The 21,037-nt window shown below is 44.3% G+C and overlaps 1 protein-coding gene across 2 annotated transcripts in view; it reads right to left on the bottom strand.

Annotated features, from left to right (window-relative positions):
- The window catches only part of TMEM156 (transmembrane protein 156), a 33,806-nt gene extending 24,550 nt beyond the window's left edge, over positions 1-9,256 (bottom strand). Inside the window, exons 1-2 of one of the 2 annotated variants that reach the window (XM_034772964.1) lie at positions 9,135-9,256; positions 1,989-2,303 (exon numbers count right to left, since the gene is read on the bottom strand). In XM_034772964.1, coding sequence (XP_034628855.1) covers positions 1,989-2,303; positions 9,135-9,234 — 415 coding nt within the window. In that variant the 5' untranslated portion in view covers positions 9,235-9,256. The remainder of the gene's footprint in view (positions 1-1,988; positions 2,304-9,134) is intronic. The other variant, XM_034772965.1, reaches the window with a different exon arrangement.
- Between the last annotated feature and the right edge of the window lie 11,781 nt (positions 9,257-21,037).

The raw sequence follows: 21,037 nt of genomic DNA, 5'->3' as shown, positions 1-21,037 counted from the left end.
GTTCCACAAGCGAATATGAGGGCAGAATTTGTCCCATATACTTCTTATTTGGTTATTCTCCAAATCTGTACAGGGAACTAATTTGTAAAAGCTAGAGGATTCATTTTTATGCATGCAGTTTGAAAATAACAACAATATCTTAGACTTGGGCACTTGCTCATTCGGGGTCCTATTCTGGCTTTTGCACGTGTCACAGAGTCACAAAGTCTGGTCCATGCTCCAGCCTGTAACTAATCTCCTGGGAGTGACCCCTTTAGTAGGCCAGGCCCCCAGGACCCATACAGTTCCACAGGGGAAGGCCAATGACCTCCATGACTCCAAAACTGAGCCATCGGCACTAGCAATCCTTATCTCTCTCCGTGGCTCCCTGCAATGAATCCAGCCAAGCCAGGGTCCTACAGGAGGCTTGTACAGTACCCGTTCAGGGCGCAGTGCTTTCAGTGACACAGGCAGTGACACAGGCAGTGACACAGGCAGCCTTTCCAAAACAAGGTACCCATTTAGTAGTCATCTGGCACACAGAATCTGAAAGTCCTTAGGTCAGCACAGAGAGGCGGAAATTAAGCCATAGTCCAACCTTGGTCAAAGGAGTGCCATGATGAGTCAGTGAAGCTGTGACGGACTCCATTTCTGGCTCCGTCTCTTGTCCCCTCTGGTCTCTCCCAGTCTGGGCTCCTCCAAAAAGCCCCCTTCAGCCAGTCACCTGACATCTTGTTCTCCAGCTCAGTTCTCAAGTTCTGCCTGCTGGAGTTTCCTGCTATTACATGGTGATTGGGACATCTCTCTGTCTTGCTGAACCCTCTGTTGATTTGGGTCAGTTTGAGCCAGTTCTGTAATGATTGTGTTCATTCCCCCCAGACAGCAATGTGACACACACACACCTTCTGCCTCCTGCACTGTTCCAGGAACAGTGTTAACACTTTTGTATCCACTGGATAGCAATGCAACATACAGAGGGAAACTGAGGCATGCCTAGGATTCATAAACATATTACAGAAAATTCCAACTTTGTCACAGTAGGCGGAGCCCATGTTGAGAGGGCAAAATCCAGAATGTCTCCAGAAGCATTAGAGAAGTGCATGCCAGAGAGAGAGGATGAGACCCTCTCTGAAAAGGTGTAGATTCTGACTTCCCTGCTCTGCCCTGGATGTCTGGAAAGAGGCTTTTTCAGTCTTGTCCTACTTGAATCATTTAATGTCACTCTAGAACTAAGCACCCTCAATATTGCAAATATTGACACTGATTCTTTTAGCTCTCTGCTACCCATGCACTTGTATAGCGCTAACTACAGTCTACTCTTATTAATTATTATTTGTTTTATTATCCTGTCTTCAAAGCCATTCTTCAGATATTTTCTCTCAATGTCCCCTTCCACCACAGGAAAACTATTTTTTGATTAATTATATTCCATAGTAGTGCTCCACATTGAAATCAATAAGGAGTTCTGCATGAAAACTGATGACAGGAAGGATGCCCTTTAGGGGCAAATTAAGGATTTAAGCAGAATGCATAAAGATGGGAAAGATGGACAGGTGCAAACTTTTAGAAACATATCATGGTATAAGTTAAGGATATGTGGATGTATTCTGGCTGGCTGCTGGAATAGGTAGAGGGAGGAAAAGAGTATTTCTATACTCTTTCCCATAACGTCACCTTTCTGCACCAGGAGCCTGATACAGAGCCCATGGAAGTCAATGGAAAAACTCCCTTTGACTTCAATAGGCTTTTGATGAGGCCGCAACACAGAAGGCAGGATTTAGCTTTAAATATAAATTCTGCATTCATGACACTGCCTATGTATCTGAGGGCAGAATTTTGCACTAATTATGCACTTTGTAGCAATGCAAAAATAAGCTGTTAAGGCCAAGAAGCTATATTCACACAGTTTTCCAGGAGTTTATGATTAAGGAATCAGTATAAAGCTTATCACATTTTCATGATTAACTGGCAAAAAAATGAAAAAATTGTATGCAAGTGTTATTAACTACCTCTAAAATAAGCACTTCTTTTCCCTTGTTCTCTTTCTTTACCTTCTGATCTTGATCCCTGGTGAACAACATTCATATCATCCTCGGATTCACAGGTGGAGTTTAAAATACATGGTTGCAGTTCAGTCCTGGAGACTTGGCAAATACTTGGAGTATTTTGAAAATCAAAGTAATTTATAAAGACCTTCAAAAAAACAGTCTGTTTTTTACTTCCTTGTTGCAGGAAGCTTTCAGAAGAATTGTTAAAAGCACAGACTGGAAAGGTGACATTATTTAATGAACAAGCATCCATGCATGATATAATCACAGTGCTTGCTGTAAAACAAAAAGAAAGATAGTTATATATTGTAAGGATGGTCATACTGGAAGCACATAGTAAAATATGTACCTGTAAGTATAAAGATAGATATCCTTTCACCATGCTACTGTGAAACATACTTTCTCTCAAATTCTGGCAGCATATTGAACATATTGTATAATGGGAGAGCATGAAAGAAGAATGACTCTCACATTGTACATACTGGATTTTATTGTTCAATAATACTAAATCTCTTCTGTAACCTGCATTCATAATTGTATCTGGACAAATTCCTCTTCCAAAGCTCTTAGGATTTGATTCTATTTGAAAAAAGATGAAGCCCTTAACACTTTCAGAGGGGCAGTTTGCTCAGAAACCTACATGGTAACAATAAGTCTTTGTGATTGTGTTGGAGAACAGCTGTAGTCAAATTTAAACCTGTCTCCAAAGATAATGCTCTCATAAAGCAAGATTATATATACCTGAAACCTCCACACTACAGCTTTTGTGTACTCTAACTCAAAAATCTTCCACCAATTTTATCTCCTATTTCACTTCCTTCTTTTTGGTATTCTTTGGTTTTAGCTAGTATGCATTGATTCAACTTGGACAAGTGATACAAAGATATTCTATTATTCATTATTAAGGAGGAGGATGAATCTCCTATTTTTTCTACTCTCTTCCACACTAAATAACCATTAAGGCTTTTTTGTACAGCTCACTTTTATATTTGAACTTGTACTTGTCTTAAAATATTTTTTAAAATCTGAAAATAATTAAAGAGCAAAAAATGCTGGTACCTAACACCAACTTCTTAAGAAACCAAATAACCACTCTGTTTATGCTCATGATATGGGAACCCACACTACAGTAGTTCACCTTCCAATTTAGATATATACTTTCATCTCCATGAAATAGGGTTTTAAGTATCTAACTCCCACTAGCACTAATGGGAGTTATATGGTCATAAATTCTCATGTATAGAGATGAAAATACATCCCTTAACTGGCCCAACATTCATTGTAGCCTGACAGTTGCAATAGGCCATCTGTGCTAGCATCCAGGGGGACTAGCCTCAGAAATCAATTTAGTGAAAAATTTCAGACAGGATAAAGAAATGACATCCTACAGTAAATGCAAAGTCAATTACCTTCTCTTCTTTAGTGACAGTAGATTGGAGAGTAATAAATATGTCATAAAAACAAAAACTGCAGTGATTTCTAAAATACCATATTATGCACATAAAATATAAGACAATGATTTGTTCTAATACTATAAAGAACATTTAAAAATACAAAATTTAGGGCCTGATCCTTCTTTAGGCAAGTTGAAGGTTTTCTTCTAAATGTCCATAATCTCTCCCAATTGCACAGTGAGAGAGATGTGGACCCTTGGAGACAAATTCTTATTGTCTGCCCAAGTAAACTCCTAGTAAATATTCTTTGTGCGGATGATCTATGTTAGAATGTGTAGGGGGAGGAAATTAAATTTTCCTTCCCATCCTGGAGCTAGGATGCGGAGCACTGGTGCAGCCACCTCAAAGTTATTACTGCAGCTTTCAAGCTATAAATGGCTACTTATTGCTACACATCTTTTACATAGGTATTCTGTCCATGTAGTTTGTGGAGCTACTGTGTGTGCTATATCAGAGTGAGATATCTCCGTATCAAATTATTAATTCCATTTTGTACTATGTGCTGAACATATAACTAAACTTACCTGAAGGCAGCCTCTTATGTATTCCAGGCAGCTGCTCTACTTGGGGAAGAGGCTCGATACCTCACTGAAACACTATCACTGAGAAGCCATCAAGATTAGAATCATCATATGTGTTTCTTAACTACCAACCCATCCCCCTGGAACAATTGACTTTCCTCAAAAGTGGTGGTTATGACTGGAGGGAAGTTGGTGGTCCCTAGTGGAGTACATGGAAGAGAGACAGAGGCCTACATAAGAGCAGGAGCTGCTGTGTGCAGGGGAGGGAGAGCAACCATCACCACATAAAAAGGACTGGCAGGCAAGTGAGAGCAGGAGAGACTCTCCCTAACTTAAATCACTGACAACATTTTGATTCACGAGAAGAGGTGAGGTCAGACCAAGGGAGGGTGTGTCTCAGGACCAGGGGTGAAAGTAACTTAAAGGTCTTACTGGTACGCAGAGCCAAGGTCCTGAGCAGGGGGTCGGGGCCTCAACCAGAAGGGGCGGGGCCTCAACCGGAAGGGGGGGGCTTTAAACCCGAAGTTCTGGTTGCAGTAGCGGCTGCTGGGAGCCTTGGGCCCTTTATATCACTGCCGGAGCCCCATGGTAGCGGTAGCTGCGGCGGCAGCCAGGAGCCCCGGGGCTCCGGTGGCGATTTAAAAGGCCCGGGACTCCACTGCAGTAGCAGCGGCCGGGAGCCCCAGGCCCTTTAAATTGCTGCCAGAGCTCCAGGACTCCCGGCTGCCACTGCGACCCTGGGGCTCCGGCAGCGGGGCTCTGGCAGCGATTTAAAGGGCCTGGGGCTCCCAGCCGCTGCTGCCCAGGAGCCCAGGGCCCTTTTAAATTGCCAGCCTGGGGAAGCAGCCCTTTGCCGGTACAGTTGGCTGTGTACTGGCTCTTGCCGGTACGCCGGACCAGACTGGCTTACTTTCACCTCTGCTCAGGACTCCTGTTTTGTTGTCTAAGATCTCTAAGCCCTCTGCTGCTTTAAGAGTAAAGTTTCTGTGGTTAAGAAGTTCCTTTCCTAAGCCTATGTTTAGAGTTGTTCAGGAATTTTCCATCAAAATTATTTTCCAATGGAAAATGCAGTTTGTGCAACACTGAAATTTTCTTCAGGAAAACTTTGATTTTGCTGAAAATTTTCAATTTTCCATCAAGAAACTTGAAATTAAATATATCATTTTGGGTTGGGTTTCATTTTGAATAAGTTCAACAAAACATTAAACTATATTTTCATATTATGTAGCATTATCATATGGGAACTGTTGTTCTGGTCCCTATTCTCTCCTATGGACTGGGCCCCCTAGAGGACCATCTCTCCCATAAGGCAACATGCTGATTTCATTCTGACTGAGAGGTGTGGTCACATGACTTTGGGTGCATTGTGGGAGATGTTTGGGACCTTGATGTCCCTATTCTCCCTTTGGGCCAGGCTCCCTGCTGTGCTATACCTCCCATAATGCAATGTGCCACAATAAGAAAATACAGGTTAATTTTGAAATGAAGCATTTGGGGTAATTTCAACAAATCAAAATGAAACATTTCAATTGTGGGAGTGTTGAAATATTTTGTTTTGATTTAAAATGTCAAAATGAAATGTTTAGACATTTGTTCATTTAAATTTTTCAGATTTTCCATTCCATGAAAAGTTTCTAAATTTCAACTTTTCATCCTCTTTAGGGACAAAAACAAATGTTGAAATGTCAGAATTTACCACAGATGGAAATTCAAAATTTCACTCAGTTCTGCCACTGTGCCTTGTTCGCTTGAGGGGCTAAACTACACCGGTTAAGCTGAGAAACAATTACTAGACTCTACCAAGATCCATTCAGCTTGGAAGCACATAGGACCCAGTGATGGGGTCCACTTGCAACAGACCGGTAACCATACAGTGGGCAAGGTTGTAACATGTGCCCCCACCTGTCTCTGCTGTTTCCCCACCACCACCACCACACACATACACTCTCATGGAGTTTGCCTTTTGTCTCCTGCACTGCCAGTCCACAACCTAACTGACCCCCTGCTTTGCAGCAGAACTGCACCAGTATTGCTGCTTTATTTATAGATCTTGCATTTCCACAAAAGGGTGGTGACAGGATATGCCTTTTAGTTCATAATGCTTTCTTGAGATAGTGAAATATACTGTAGTTAAGGAAACAAGGATCCACTGTCTCAAACACACAACTACATTAAGGTGGAGTTAAGGTTGAGAACACATATCAGTAAGTTAGGGTAAATATATTACGTCCATGTTGTGATTATCATCGAAACAAGCATTGTAGATCCAGGAAATTCAGAGTTAAGGTTAAACTAAAAGAAATCCAAACATGTAAGATATGGAAACACACAATTAAGGCACTCAAACAGCCTTCATTCTGCCATGTAGTGATGTCATTCAATAGCTTACCATTATGAATGATGCCTATTAGTCTTTGTGGCCATATTAGTCCTTGTCCCAGATTAGATTAAACTGATTTTAAAGACACAGACTTTTTTTCTTGTTTCCCCCCTCCATTCTCAGGGTATCACTATATAGCAAAGTTAAGGTTGTTTGAATGCTTTAACTGAGTATTTCTGTACCTTAACACTTAATTTGAAATTGCCAGAAGTTCAGCTGAACCTCGGCAAACATCTGCATGATTCAGGTTTGTAACAAAACTCAGAACAAGAGCAGTCTCCTAAAGAAGATTTTTAACTAACAATGCCCATGCAGCTCTGAGGACACACACAGGGCCAAATTCTAAAATGGTGTATTCTAGGATGGTAATTCCAGTGTATTTACACCCTCTTACATAAGCTTATAATTTGTTACATAGTTTAGAGAGCATCCAGATAACATGGGGTAGCTAGTTTTAAAATTCCTAGAAAGAGTTTTGTGGTGAATTCTGCTTCTCATGTACTTTGCTCTAAGTCCTCTGAAACCCTCAATGCAGAACTTAAGGCAGAACTGCGCTTTCTAATTTTACCGACACTGTAGTTAAAATTCAGCAAGTACAAAATGACAAAAATTTTGAGGTTGCATCAGTTATACCATGCAGCGTTATCTAAACAGTAACTGTATGTGCAAAAATCAACTAGAAATAACAGTTATTACATGGTACTGACAGTAATAATAGTATGTTCTCTTGTAGTAACATTTATGTCATCACTGTATATTCGTGCAATCTGTTAAACAATTTGATTACTACGTAGCACTTTTGCCACTTTTACATGGAGGTAAAACATTAGGTATGGCAATTTGCAAACTTTGTTTACACCTTCTACAATATCTGAAAACTTAAAGCATCCCACTGATCTTGTCATTTTTATTCCTGGGGGAATTCTGTGCCACTGCGAATGTGCAGAATTCATGTGTCCTGCAGATTTCTTTGCTTCCCCACAGAAAAATGACTTTCTGATGGGGCAAACAAAGCGAAGCCGCAAAACTGGTCATGCGCTGCTACCCAGAACCTCCCCACACTGAGCCCCCTGAACCCAAACCCACACCCCAACAAGCCTCACCCTCTGCATCTGGAGCCCCCCTGCACCCAGAGACCCCTGCTGAGTCCCACCTCCCTGCATCTGGACCCCACCTCTGCACCCAGACTGCCCCCACAGACATATGAACCCCCACAAGCCCTACCCCACCTGCACCTGGACCACCCTGATTATTAGCTCCCCGGACCTGGACCCCCACCCCACTGAGCCCCACCAAGCCAGCACCCAGACCCCAAGCTGAGCCCTCCATACCCAGACCCCCACCCCACTGCTGAGCCCTAACCACCTTCACCTGGACCCCTCCTGCAGAGTCCCATTGCCTCTGCACCCAAAACCCCACCCCCAATGAGCCTGTTCATCCAGATCCCCCCCTGTACCCAGACACCCCCACCAAGCTGCCTGTACCCAGATTGCCCCACACAGAGCCCTTATCACCCCACGCCTGGATCTCCTCACACTAAGACCTTCCACACTTGGATCCTGCTGGGCTGAGCCTGCCTGATTATATGGAGTGGCAAGTCTGGGCCTTGCACTGTGTCAGGGTCAGGTGCAGCCTCACCGCTGAGTCCATGTCCCGGGGTGGGGGCTGCAGGGTGATCTTCCACCTCTGTGCAGTCAGTGGCCTGTGCTCTCCACTGCCATGCTGGAGCCTCCACATTTATTTATTGACCAATAAAATTTGCAGAATTTTGGAGAATTTTAAAATATTATGTTCAGAATTTTTAATTTTTTGGCACAGAATTCCCTCAGGAGTATCATTTTGTAAGCTACAGATTGTTATCCTCATGCTTGAGTTAGAATCAATTTAATTCTTGTTTGGTAAATGAAAATATAAATTCAAATTAAATTAACTTTCCTAACTTGCATATGTTTTAAGCTTTCAGAGTTTTTACTGAATATCACTTTTCATTAAAAATTAACATAAAGCCTTTCAGGAAAATGAACTATCTTTATCAGATGGACACCTTTCTTGTTATGTTTTTATCCTCAAAGTCCTACTTTGGAATACAGAGGAAAAAACCCTATCAATTAATGTTAGCCTAGCTATGGATTTTTAAATGAAGATATAACAATGAATATATGTTTTATTCATACATTTTCTCATTCTCCCAAATCTCAGTATTGACTTCTATAACCAAATTATATTTGGAATTCATATTAAGAGATTGATTTCACTCAGTTCTACCCATTCTGCACTATTTTGTTTCAGTTCACCATACATAAATACTACTTTGATATCTCCAACGGGATTAACTATTTTTCATGTTCTTTGAATGAAAGTATAATACAATAATGTTACAAACATTTTTGTGCCTTTGGGTGCAAGAAGTTCAAAATAGTTATAATTCTAACAAGCAATTACCTTCTGTAGAAAACCCCCGCCAAAGGCAAGAAGTACAACATAAATTAAATGAAAATACCTACAATATTTTTGATTCTGGTATATGTAACTGTTGACAAATATTCTTCATAATTAATATATATATATAGTTAACTATTATAAACAAAAAGCTAATTGAAGTGACACATTTCATATAAATTTTGTAAAGTTTCCAATCAGTAAGAAAATTGCATCACAATCAGCTCCTCCGGGAAAGTACATGTGAATTCTTTAACTGCAATCTGACCTTAAAATAAAGAAGAGCCCTCCTTCTTTAAAGTGGATCACTCACCTTCATGGGTTTTGAAAAATTCAGGCAAACATACAATGAACATGATAATTATTGCTGTTAATAATTTCAGGAGATCTGCTTTTCTCATAGTCAAGCACATGTCACTGAAGAACTCTCATCTAGCATACTAGTGGGAAGTTCCTTCCTGTTTTCGTGTTGGTCTTATGCAAAATACTTCTTATTCATTTCCTTTTTCTAGCATGATTTGCCCGCCCCCACCCCCTTTTTTTTTTATGTTTTGTTACATGAGTTTCAGAGAGCCAGTTTCTCTGGTTACTTACACTAGCATAAATGAGGAGTAAGGCCACTGAATACAATGAAGGTATACTAAATATTAAATGGTATAAGTGAGAGGTAAATCATGCCTAGAAACTAGGGCTGTCAAACTATTAAAAAAATTAATTGCGATTAATTGCAGTTTTAAATTGCACTGTTAAACAGTAATAGAATACCATTTATTTAAATATTTTTAGATGTCTTCTACATTTTCAAATATATTGATTTCAATTACAACACAGAATGCAAAGTTTAGAGTGCTCACTTTATATTATCATTTTTATTACAAATAGTTGAACTGTAAAAAAGATAAAATAAATAGTATTTTTCAGTTCACCTCATACAAATTCTGTAGTGCAATCAAATGTAGAATTATTATTTGTTTACATAACTGCACTCAAAAAGAAAACAATGTAAAACTTTAGACCCTACAAATTCTCTCAGTCCTACTTCTTGTTCAGCCAATCGCTAAGACAAACAAGTTTGTTTACATTTACAGGCGATAATGCTACTCACTTCTTATTTACTAAGGCTACGTCTACACTACGGGGGGGGGAATCGATTTCAGATACACAAATTCAGCTACGGGAATAGCATACCTGAATTTGACGTATCTGATCCGACTTACCCTGCTGTGAGGATGGCGGCAAATCGACCGCCGCGGCTCCCCCGTCGACGGCGCTTACTCCTACCTGGGCTGGTGGAATACGCGCGTCGATTCGGTGATCGTTTATCGCATCCCAGTGAGACGTGATAAATCGATCCCCGAGAGATCAATTTCTACCCACCGATCTGGGCGGGTAGTGAAGACAAGCCCTTAGAGTCACCTGAAAGTTCGAACAGGTATTCACATGGCACTGTTGTAGCCGGCATTGCAAGGTATTTACATGTCAGGTATGCTAAACACTTGTATGTCCCTTCATGCTTCAATGACCATTCCAGAGGAAATGCTTCTATGCCAGGGGTGGGCAAACTTTTTGGCCCGAGGGCCACATTTGGGTGGGGAAATTGCATGCAGGGCCATGAATGTAGGGCTGGGGCAAGGGGTTGGGGTATGGGAGGGGGTGCGGTGTGCAGGAAGGGGCTCAGGGCAAGGGGTTGGGGCAGAGGAGGGGTGCAGGATGTATGAGGTGGCTCAGGAAAGGGGGTTGGGGTGCAGGAGGGGTGCGAGGTGCAGCAGGGGGCTCAGGGCAGGGGATTGGGGTGAGGGGTGCAGCAGGGAGCTCAGGGCAGGAGGTTGGGATGCAGGAGGGGTGCACGATGCGGCAGAGTTTGGGGTGCAGGCAGGGTGCGGCGGGGGCTCAGGGCAGGGTGTTGGGGTGCGGGGTGCAGGAGAGGTTCAGGGTGCAGGCTCCGGCCCAGCGCCGCTTACCTGGAGCGACTCTGGGGTGGCAGCCTGTGCAGGCTCCCTGCCTGCCTGCCCTGACCCCACGCCACTCCCGGAAGCGGCCGGCAACACGTCCCTGCAGCCCCTGAGGGCAGGGGGTGGCAGACGGCTCCGCGCGCTGCCCTCACCTGCGGGTACCTCCCCCAAAGTTCCCATTGGCCACGGTTCCCCGTTTTATCATGCTTTTTAATCATGTGTCCTCTTATTTGTCTTCTTTCTAATGCAAACAATCCCAGCCTTTTCAATTCCTCTTGGTATCAAAGTTTTTCCATGCTTCTAATTATTCCTGTTGACTGATAATGATACTCTTTGATACCTTCGAAAAATAGCAGTAGTTGACTTGGATTTACAGTAAATTCCAACAAAACAAAGTGGTTTTATCTTGGAAAAGAGACAATATATAAAGTCTTGAAATGCAGCAGAAGTGAAGTCATAGAAAAAGTAGACTCTTATGTGTACCTAGGAAGCTTGATCAGTGCTCCATCAAGGGTGAGGTTGAAGGGAGATGTGTGCCTTAGCCACAAAGGGACTGGAGCAGGGGATTGAACTAGATGACCTCCTGAGGTCTCTTCCAACCCTAATATTCTATGACTCTAAGTGCTGCATAGAAATTGATGACCTTATGGACTGACGATAACATTGTTTGGTACCAAAATGAAAATGTATCAAACCAGTTGTGACACTTTATGGAGCTACTGAGGTGTCTGGGGTGAATCACTACCACCTACTCACAGTGGGAATGGGCCTTTGTGACGCTGGCAACCAGGTGCCAGCTCATGTCAAGGCCCCTAGGCTTCAATTGAACACATAGCTGGAAACCAGTCTGGATCACCTGAGTGTTAGTGTTAAAATAGATGTTAAGTTTATATGAATGTGTTTAGTGTTTAGACTTTATGATATGCTTGTAGGACGCTGCATGTAGTAAACTCACTTATAAAAGCTGTACCCCCAACTATAAAGTTATGTTAATAATATAAATGGAGATATACCTATCTCATAGAACTGGAAGGGACCTTGAAAGGTCATCCAGTCCAGCCCCCTGCCTTAACTAGCAGGACCAAGTCCTGATTTTGCCCCAGATCCCTTAGTGAGCCCCTTAAGGATTGAACTCATAACCCTGGGTTTAGCAGGCCAATGCCCAAACCACTGAGCTATCCCTCCCGCCCATGTGTGCGTTGTAAACCTCTGTAACTGTGTATCTCAGCAAACAGGAAAGAAGCATTAACTAATGTAAAATGCTGGCTTCCACAGAAGGTGTTAGGTCTTGCCCACCAAGAAGGCCCACATAAACCAAATGAGCCATTGTGAAACATCAAAGAACAAAGACTTTGTTGATTGCTCCTCCCCAACACCCATGAAGAAGAGACATGCAGGTGGACTCCTCCCATCAGCTTGAACTCTAGGGGAAATGGATAAAAATCCCTTACAAAAAGGAATTGTATCACTATGCTGCTTAGACTTGAAGAGGACAAGATTTCTAAGCATTAGCAAGGGATCCCCAGTGCTTGGCCTGGGTTAACCCTAGAGGACTTAGAGCTTACATATTATAGCAGCTTCTATCACCTTTTGGAACCTAAGACTGTAACTCATTTGTGTGTGTGTGTGTTATTTGCTTTAATCTTGTAATTCACTTTCATTTCTTTTTCTTAGTAATAAATCTGTAGTTAATTATAGGATTAGCTACACATGTTATCTTTGGCGTAAGATCTAAAGTGCAATTGACCTGGGGTAAGTGACCAGTCCTTTAGGATTGGCAGTAACTTGAATATTGTTGTGATCGATCACAAAGGCAAGTTTATCTGGCTGGCAAGATTGGAGTGCTCGAGGGTAGGGTTACCATACGTCCGGATTTTCCCGGACATGTCTGGCTTTTTGGTTCTCAAATCCCCGTCCGGGAGGAATTTCCAAAAAGCTGAACATGTCTGGGAAAATAGGGAGGCATGGTAAGGGGACCGCCTCCTCCCCAGGGTTCAACTTTCCCGGCTCCCACCGCTCTCCCCAGCGCAGCAGCAGCCGGAGACCGGGAGGAGGCGGCTGTGAGCTGGGATGCTGCTGGCTGGCGCCGCTCGGCCAAGGCAGGTCTGGGCCGGAGCGGCTCGGCCAGGGCCGGTGGGGCTGGGCGTGCTCAGCCACCAGCCGGGGTTGGGCCGGAGCTGCTCGGCCGGAACTGGGGCCCGAGTCGAGCCGGAGACGCTGGGACCGGGGCTGGGGGTGCTCGGCCAGCGCTGCTTGGCCAGGGCCGGGACAGAGCAGCTCAGCTGGGCCGGAGGTGCTCAGCCACTGGCCAGAACCAGGGCCCAAGCTGAGCTGGGCCAGAGTGACCGGGGCTGGGGGTGCTTGGCCGGTGCTGCTCAGCCAGGGCCGGGGCCGGGCCGGAGCTGCTCGGCCGGGGCTTGTGGGGTCAGGGGTGCTCGGCTGCTGGCCGGTGGCCGGAACCGGGGCCCGAGCCAAGCTGGGCCAGAGCGACCGGGGCTGGGGGTGCTCGGCCACTGGCCAGCACCGCTCGGCCAGTGCCTCCTCCTGCCCCCCCAGCCTCAGCTTACCTGCTGCCTGCCTGTTTTAGGCTTCCCGTGAACATTTGATTCGCAGGAAGCAGGGGAGGGGGAGGAGCAGGGGACGGAGCGTTCTGGGGAGGGGGCGGAGTTGGGGCAGGGACTTTTGGGAAGGGGCGGAGCCAGGGCAGGGGATGGGTGGAGCCAGGGCAGGGCTGGGGTGGGGAAGGGGCAGAGTTGGGGCGGGGCCGGGGCCCCTTGGAGTGTCCTCTTTTTCAGGGGCTCCAATATGGTAACCCTACTCAAGGGGATTGTCTGTGACTCCATCTTAAGGCTGTTATAGTGCTTATGGAGTTCACACATGATGCTTGGTCAGTGAAATCTAAATATAGAACTCACAACCAGTTTGGGGTTTGCATCCTGGTTTGTAACAGTCTTCACTGAGGTTGGTATTCGCGGACTTGAGCCACTCCAAACAGCTTGACAGCCTTGTCTGTAACACAAGTGCTCCACTCCAGGCTCCAAAAGCCCTGCTCTTTCCCAATGCAGGCTAGCAATTTACATGCCCCACTTTGTTGCACTCAAGTGCCCAGTGCCTTATCTTCTGGCACTCTTATGGACACCTATCAGCTGCCTCTGTGGAAGCAGTGCACCCCAGTTCACTGGTTTCACCTCCATTCAACACAGTCCTTAGCACAAGGCACATAGACCTAGTAAAACCATAGTAAAACCAAACTGAAGTTTATTTAACAGAGCTTGAGATAGAGATTCAATAAAAGCAAGTATAAGAGTTTGGAAACATAAGGTTACAAGTAAAAGAAAATCATAAAATGCAACCTATTCCCTATACTTATTAACAAGTTACCTCACAGTCTAATAAGGGATTTCTCACCCAGTGGTGAGTCCTAACAGCACTTGCCCATTCCAAAAAGCTGGAATCCACATGTCATGAGACACTTCCGCTGACAGAGTCTCTCCTCTGTAATGGATAACATCTTGTGACCTTTCTTTTTCCTTTATACAGTTACATATTATTGTCTCCTACCCCAAGGGTCCCTTATTCAGAGACTTTTCTTGGGGTTCTTTTGTCTTTTGTAATGCTCAAGCCTGCATCTGGTCCAGACAGGAAATACAGGGCTGGCTCCATGGATGCAGATTGCTTTTAATATGGATTGAGTCAGCTCTGAGACTCCCCTGCCACAGGTGACAAGTTTCACTTCTAACAGTTTTGAAACATAATATCCTACTTGTTACATAGCTCTAAAATTGTTTCCTGTACAAACATTTCAGAATAGCCATGACAATCAGATAGTTCTTAGCTTTCAGCAGAGACAACACCTTTCATTGAACTACTGAGAAGATGTTTGGACACAGGCATAATATACTTGCCTAGGCATGCCTGGGTCACACCAGTGTACTAACAGTATTACTCTCTATGGTCTGGAAGCAGATGCATTAAATGAAATAGACATCAGAAGACTAGAGACAGTAGAGGTAAGTGTCCTTTGAAAGATAGTAATCTGGTAGGTATAAAGTTGGATGATTTTAAAACAAATGAAGTTAGGAGGAAAGTAGGATGTGAAATCAGAGTACAGGACAGTCTGCAATCAAAATGATTACGATGGTAGAGTGTCATGGGTTCCTATTCACTGCTGGGGTGCCCCCTGTGGCTACATCTGGGGGATAGCTCCACCCAGGGTATAATTTTTGCTTCAAAACCAATTTCTCCCAATATGTTGTCTGCTGCCTGAGGATATTTTTTTGCAGCATTTGATACACAACAATGCTAGCAACAAGACAAACAACACAAAACAAAACAGGACATGGGACAAAAAAACACAATATTTATTGTGACAGTGGATGCATGGTATTTTGGGTTACTCTTTAGCTGGTATTAGGTGTTTTTTTATTTTTGGGAAGACAAAAAGAACATATTTCTACCCTTTTGGGGGTGGCAGATTTTTGCTTAAAAATATGTATATATATTTACAAATACCCTTGCTGATTGCAGGAAAAACAGAGGAGTTGCCCCCATATTTTCCTGTGTTTGTTTTATAGGCAGGCCAGGCTTTAATGGTTTTTACCTTTATTAGTTAGATAATTTGCATTACCACAGATGCTTTTTGGCTTGCTTTTGGATTTAAAGCCATTAGCAGCCGAGATACTCTGTCTTAAAAGGGACACAATTAACTTCTACCAGAGTTTTCATTACTTTTAACTTTTGCTTTTAAAACACACAGTGATTTGAAAAAGAAAATACAACCTATTGTGGCTTTCTTTGGCAAAGTGACAATTTGATTACACAGAGCCACCTTAAGGCTCAGTGTGTGGGACGGTCTTTCTCTCTATTACTGCAGCTTTTATTTGCTATTTTGTTTTTAAAAAACAGATTTAATTTTTTTTTTGGCTTGCTGCAGGTACAACTTTGGTCTTATTTAAAATTATTTAAATTTTGTAAAACATAGAGTTACCTTAAGGGTTAAATGCTAAATACCAAAGTTAAACTGGTTACCTGTGTCTGGCAAAAGTGTTTTTTGGTTTTGCAACTTTGAATGGAAGATTCAAATGGATTTTAGTGGTATTATTTAAAACATCAATTTATTTTAAACCTACAAAACACCAGGAGTGTTTTTTTAGCAAATTTGACTAACTTGTTTATAGTCAAATGATTTCACTTAGATAATCTCTTTGCCTGGATTATTTACAGACATTCCTTTGGAAAAGGGCCCATTTTCCTTCAGAATAGCTGCAAAGAAACCAAGGATTCTCTTTTTCTCTAACACTTTTACAACATTTAACTGATTAATTTTCTCCAGCCTCTGCAGAGTTAACTTCTCACTCTCTTTCCTTAAATTACTTGCTTATTTCCCAGATTTAACCATTTTAAGTACTAATTTAGGGCTTTAAATTCCCCATGTCTGCACTTATTGCATCCTTTACTTCTGCCACTATGCTTTTAAGGTTTTCAACATGTTTTTTTATTTGTTGCCTGCCTGCTTGTCTGGGCCCAATCCTTTTTTTTTTTTTTCTGCACTGTCCCTTTCCATGGGCACAGGCTTTGTTCCACTATCAATTTAGCAAGGAGGGTAGACTCCTTAACTAGCCCCCACCCCTTCTGGTCCCTTTCCTTTTTGTAATTACCCCACAGGGTGCTTTCCTTGTAGTTGGGGGGGGAGGGTGCCGTACATACGACCTTCTCCCCCTCACCCGCTGTAATGGCTGCCACCTGGACAGAACACACGGCCAATTGGTATTTTAACTGTTTAATTTTTTTTTTTTATGGCAAGCACACTGCCGTTGAGGCATATGGTGGACACGAATGGTCAAGTCTTTGACAAGTCCCTGAAGGACTGGTACTTTTTTAGCCAGTGATTCCAGGTGGATGCATTCCGCCTTAAGGATTGCAACTTGTCCTGGGCATAGGCCTGGATTGCTGCCTGATTAGTGTTCTGTGCTTTTAATTGCTTAATTTTTACCAGCTGTTGGGTACACACCTCTTCCCTTCTCCCCAACTCCTCTTTCTGTCCCGACAACATTTGATACCACATGGCAGCTGCAGTCCCAATTAATCCCACAGCTACCCCTAGGTTTTTACCCTTCTGCTCTTTATACCCACTATACAAATTCAACAAATTTTGCCAAGAATGCATCCTCCTCTGAAGCTCCATCACGGAACCCCAGGGATTGTATTTTACCTTGGTGAGAGCCTTCTCCAGCCGGGAGAGCTCCTCACCTCCCCTTTGAAAGAGGCATCAGGGTTCCATCCCTCTTTGCTGCCTCTCCCATGGCTCAGGCATCATGTTCGCCTGCCTCCTGTGATGCAAGCTAACCGGGCAGCCGGACTGCCATGTCCACGCTTCCTACAGCCCATACGTCCAGCCTTGAAGCCACCGTTGATGCCATTGCCCACAACTGCGGGACTCCCGAGTCCATAGCTGTACCCTTCTATTTCCTGAACATATTGTCACAATACCATAGTACCATTCTTAAGATCTTTCAATTACTTGAAATTACATGTTGCTCACACCGACTGGCACCGGGGCTTACAATGCTCACCCCCACCTTTGAGGGGCCGGAGGGAGAGACGCTAAACCTCCTTCCGTATTACTTGTTCCGATCCCACCGAGGGTACATACACCCCAACCCTTCCCCGTCAGAGCGAGACACCCTATGTTCTCTTCAACTCAGTTATACTACGACTGGGGGGTATACGCACCGAGGATTATTCCCTTGGAGCGAGAATCGCTAAGTCCTCCTCCTATTGCCCGGTACTGCTACGACCGGGGGTAGACCCACCTGCACCCTTCTCCCACCAACCGGGCTGGAAAGAGGAATACTAAACCTCCCTCCAGTTCTCTGTCATGCTACGACTGAGGGTGGGGCTCACTTTTAATCATAAAATCCCCAACATGCAATACCAACAGTGCCGGACAGAGCAAACATGAAATATCAAGGGCAAAACAGTTGGTGCGCGCCACAAGGCTCCGCTCCCCCCCCCCCCCTCCACAATTCTCCACCAAACTGAGACAGATTTTCGTTACCAATCTGCCTGGAGCATCAGGTGATCAGGCTGACACCACAGGATCGTTTGGGGAGGAGATGACATAACACACCAAGTGTACAAATTTTAAAGCTTTATTAATAAAATAATAAAATACAGCAGGGAGTTCTGGGACTGTTCCCACGTCACTCAGGAGATGAAAGAAAGCATTAATGCCCCCAGGTCCTAACGCACTTTCATACTCACACCCACACTACCCAGACTGGCCAAGTCTGGGTGTAACGTCAGAAGAAGAAAAGAGGAAAGGTGGATGAGAGTGCTGTCCTGGGCCTAGGGCACCCAAGAATCTGTTGTGCTCTCCAAGTCCAGCCCTCAGGAGGGTTTTAAGTCCTGGGCTTCTTTGGGGGTGTTTTCGTCCTGGGCCCTTTGTTCCTGGTGCTTTTTGCACCAATCCAGACAGGCTTTCTATGGTCTCTTTCCCTTTCCCAAAACATCCCAGACTCAGGGATGCCTAGTTGGCTTCCCCTCTTGTTGTCTTGTCTGTGTGTTTAGACTCTGCAGCCCTGGGCTTTGTTTTCCTCTCTGCTGGTTTTGCTGTCCTGTAGGTGCAGGTCTGTGTAGTCGGTTTCTCATGGGCGCTTGGGCAACTTTCAAGCCCCCATCTTTCTCAGCTGTCAGCCAAGTCTTGGCTGCAAGCAGTGTCCCTGGGCGGAGGCCAGCGTCCTATCTTCGGACTAAGCTTGCTAGCTGCAGTGTTGAGTTAACCCGTTCTCTGCTCTTCTTTTTTTTCTCCCCCCTTTTCGGCCTCTTGTAACCTACAAAAAAACCTTCCACCCTCCACTCACGCACCTTTGGCCCTCCCCAAAATACTTTGCGATGCTTGCAACAGCATTAGCAATATACTGTGCTAATCTACCTTCCCGGGGGGGACTCCCTAAGCGGAGGGGGCCATTGGGGTGTGACATCAGGACTGTATCCTTCAGATCCAATTCCCTTGGAAGCATCTAGCTGATGAAGCATTGTACCTAAACTTCACTGTTTCACAGCTAATTAAAGCAGTGGTTTTCAAAGCCGGTCCGCCGCTTGCTCAGGGAAAGCCCCTGGCAGGCCAGGCCGGTTTGTTTACCTGCCGCGTCCGCAGGTTCAGCCAATCGCGGCTCCCACTGGCTGCGGTTTGCCGCTCCAGGCCAATGGGGGCTGCGGGAAGGGTGGTCACCACATCCCTCGGCCCACGCTGCTTCCTGCCGCCCCCATTGGCCTGGAGCGACGAACTGCAGCCAGTGGGAGCTGCGATTGGCCCAAACTGCGGACGCAGCAGGTAAACAAACTGGCCTGGCCCGCCGGGGACTTTCCCTGAACAAGCGGTGGACCGGCTTTGAGAACCACTGAATTAAAGGATCTAAACTGAATGGAGAATATTGACTAGAGCTCCTAAAATTTTGACCTAAACTTTTTTCTGTGAAAAAATGCAGATTCAGGAACACCTTAACATTTCATGAAATTGTACCAATTTTGCTGACTTGTTAATTTAAAAACACTTCCTTTCATTTTAAAAATATTCAAAAATGTCTAAAAATGCTCAAAATTTAAGTTAAAATTTCATTTTAAGATTTTTTCAACTTTTTGATTAACTGAAACTAAATATAAATATATTTTTAATTACCATTGAACCAAAAAGTCTATTATTTGTCCAAGTGTAATGGTGACCAACACTATCATTTTGTAGTTCATTATTGACTTGATCCTGCAAGGCAATGAGAATTCTGGTCTCAATCCAATTAAGCATTTAGGCTTGTGATTTGAAGTCACATACCTAAAGTAAATTATTCATAACAAAAACTACATTTAGTTACAGCTAAGCTTATATCAGGACTTATCCACCAACACAAAACCTTAAAAGCATGCAAACAAGAAGGGGAAAATCTCTAGCATTCCTTACCACCTTCCCAGTGCCCAGGGGTGAAAGTAATTTAAAGGATTTACTTGTATGCCAGAGTCCTGAGCAGGGGCGTGGCCTCAACCAGAAGAGGCGGGGCCTTTAAATCAAGATTTAAAGGCCCCACTCCGGCTGTGGCTGGGAGACCTGGGGCCTTTAAATCACTCCCGGAGCTACCACCTGCAGAGGTAGCTGGGAGCCCTGGAGCTAAGGGGTGATTTAAAGGGCTCAGGGCTCCAGCTGCTGCCTGGGGAAGCCGGACCGGACCAGATCGACTTACTTTCACCTCTGCTAGTGCCCCAATGCTGCCAATAACACTCCATAAAGGCTTTCACATCTATATCCAACAGATATACCTAAAAACAATACACACTCCAACATCATTTTGCTGTGAGGCAAAACTTTAATGGTGAACTCATACATTCTTGTATCAATAGATAGCACATCTGACTATCACACAGTCCATTAATTTAGGAAATTATTCTGCATTCATGGGGCTGAGGACATTGATAAGGTTTTGCATGACACAGCAGCAGGTGCTTTGTAGCCTTCAGGGTATGCTGCAAGACCCAGCTTTTCTCCTTTGCCTGTGAGGAGATGGATATTGGGCATGATGCTGTGTAACTCTAGTGGGGATTGTGCAGGGAGGTTGATTTTTGTTCTACTTACATTGTCATTGGCTTATTTGATTTAATTTGGGGTAACTGATGGGTCTGTTTATATATTTATGTTAATATTCATAAAGATTGCTTGCCAACGGCAGCTGGAGAATTGGTGGGGCCCTCTTTTAGGCTACCCCTACACTATGAGCTAGGAGCATGATGAGTCACATACTTGCACTACCTCAATGAGTGTTACAAACATGCCCGAACCCTGTGGATATGTACTCAGCGTGGCTAAGTCATGCCCTGCTGCCACTACCTGTGCTACTGCAGTTATGCTACTTTTTATACTAGTGCTAGCTCTCATGGAGCTAGCTGAGCATGCCTGCCCCAGCTGGCCTTCCTGTAGTTTAGTACAGAATTGAACAAATAAATATCCTGAAGAGTTGCAGCGCCCCCACATCCCATCTGCCAGCCAGAGGGAATCCTTAGCTCTGGGTAGGAGAGCATGGCTCTATCCCTGCCGCCCCCCATCCCAGGGAATCCCTGCCTAACGCTGCTGAGAAGAAGGCCTAACGCAACATTCTCTCCTGAGGCGACGTGCCTCAACCCCGCCCACTCCCTTGTGTGGGTGCGACCCCGCCTCTAATTTTGCATATCTCCACCCCATCGGCCGGCGACTCTAATTCCTTCCCCCTCAGGCGCGCGG

This window comes from Trachemys scripta, chromosome 5 (genome assembly GCF_013100865.1).
Source record: "Trachemys scripta elegans isolate TJP31775 chromosome 5, CAS_Tse_1.0, whole genome shotgun sequence".
NCBI lineage: Eukaryota > Metazoa > Chordata > Testudines > Emydidae > Trachemys > Trachemys scripta.
Note: the sequence above shows the minus strand (reverse complement) of the source record. Positions and strands in the feature narration are given on the sequence as shown.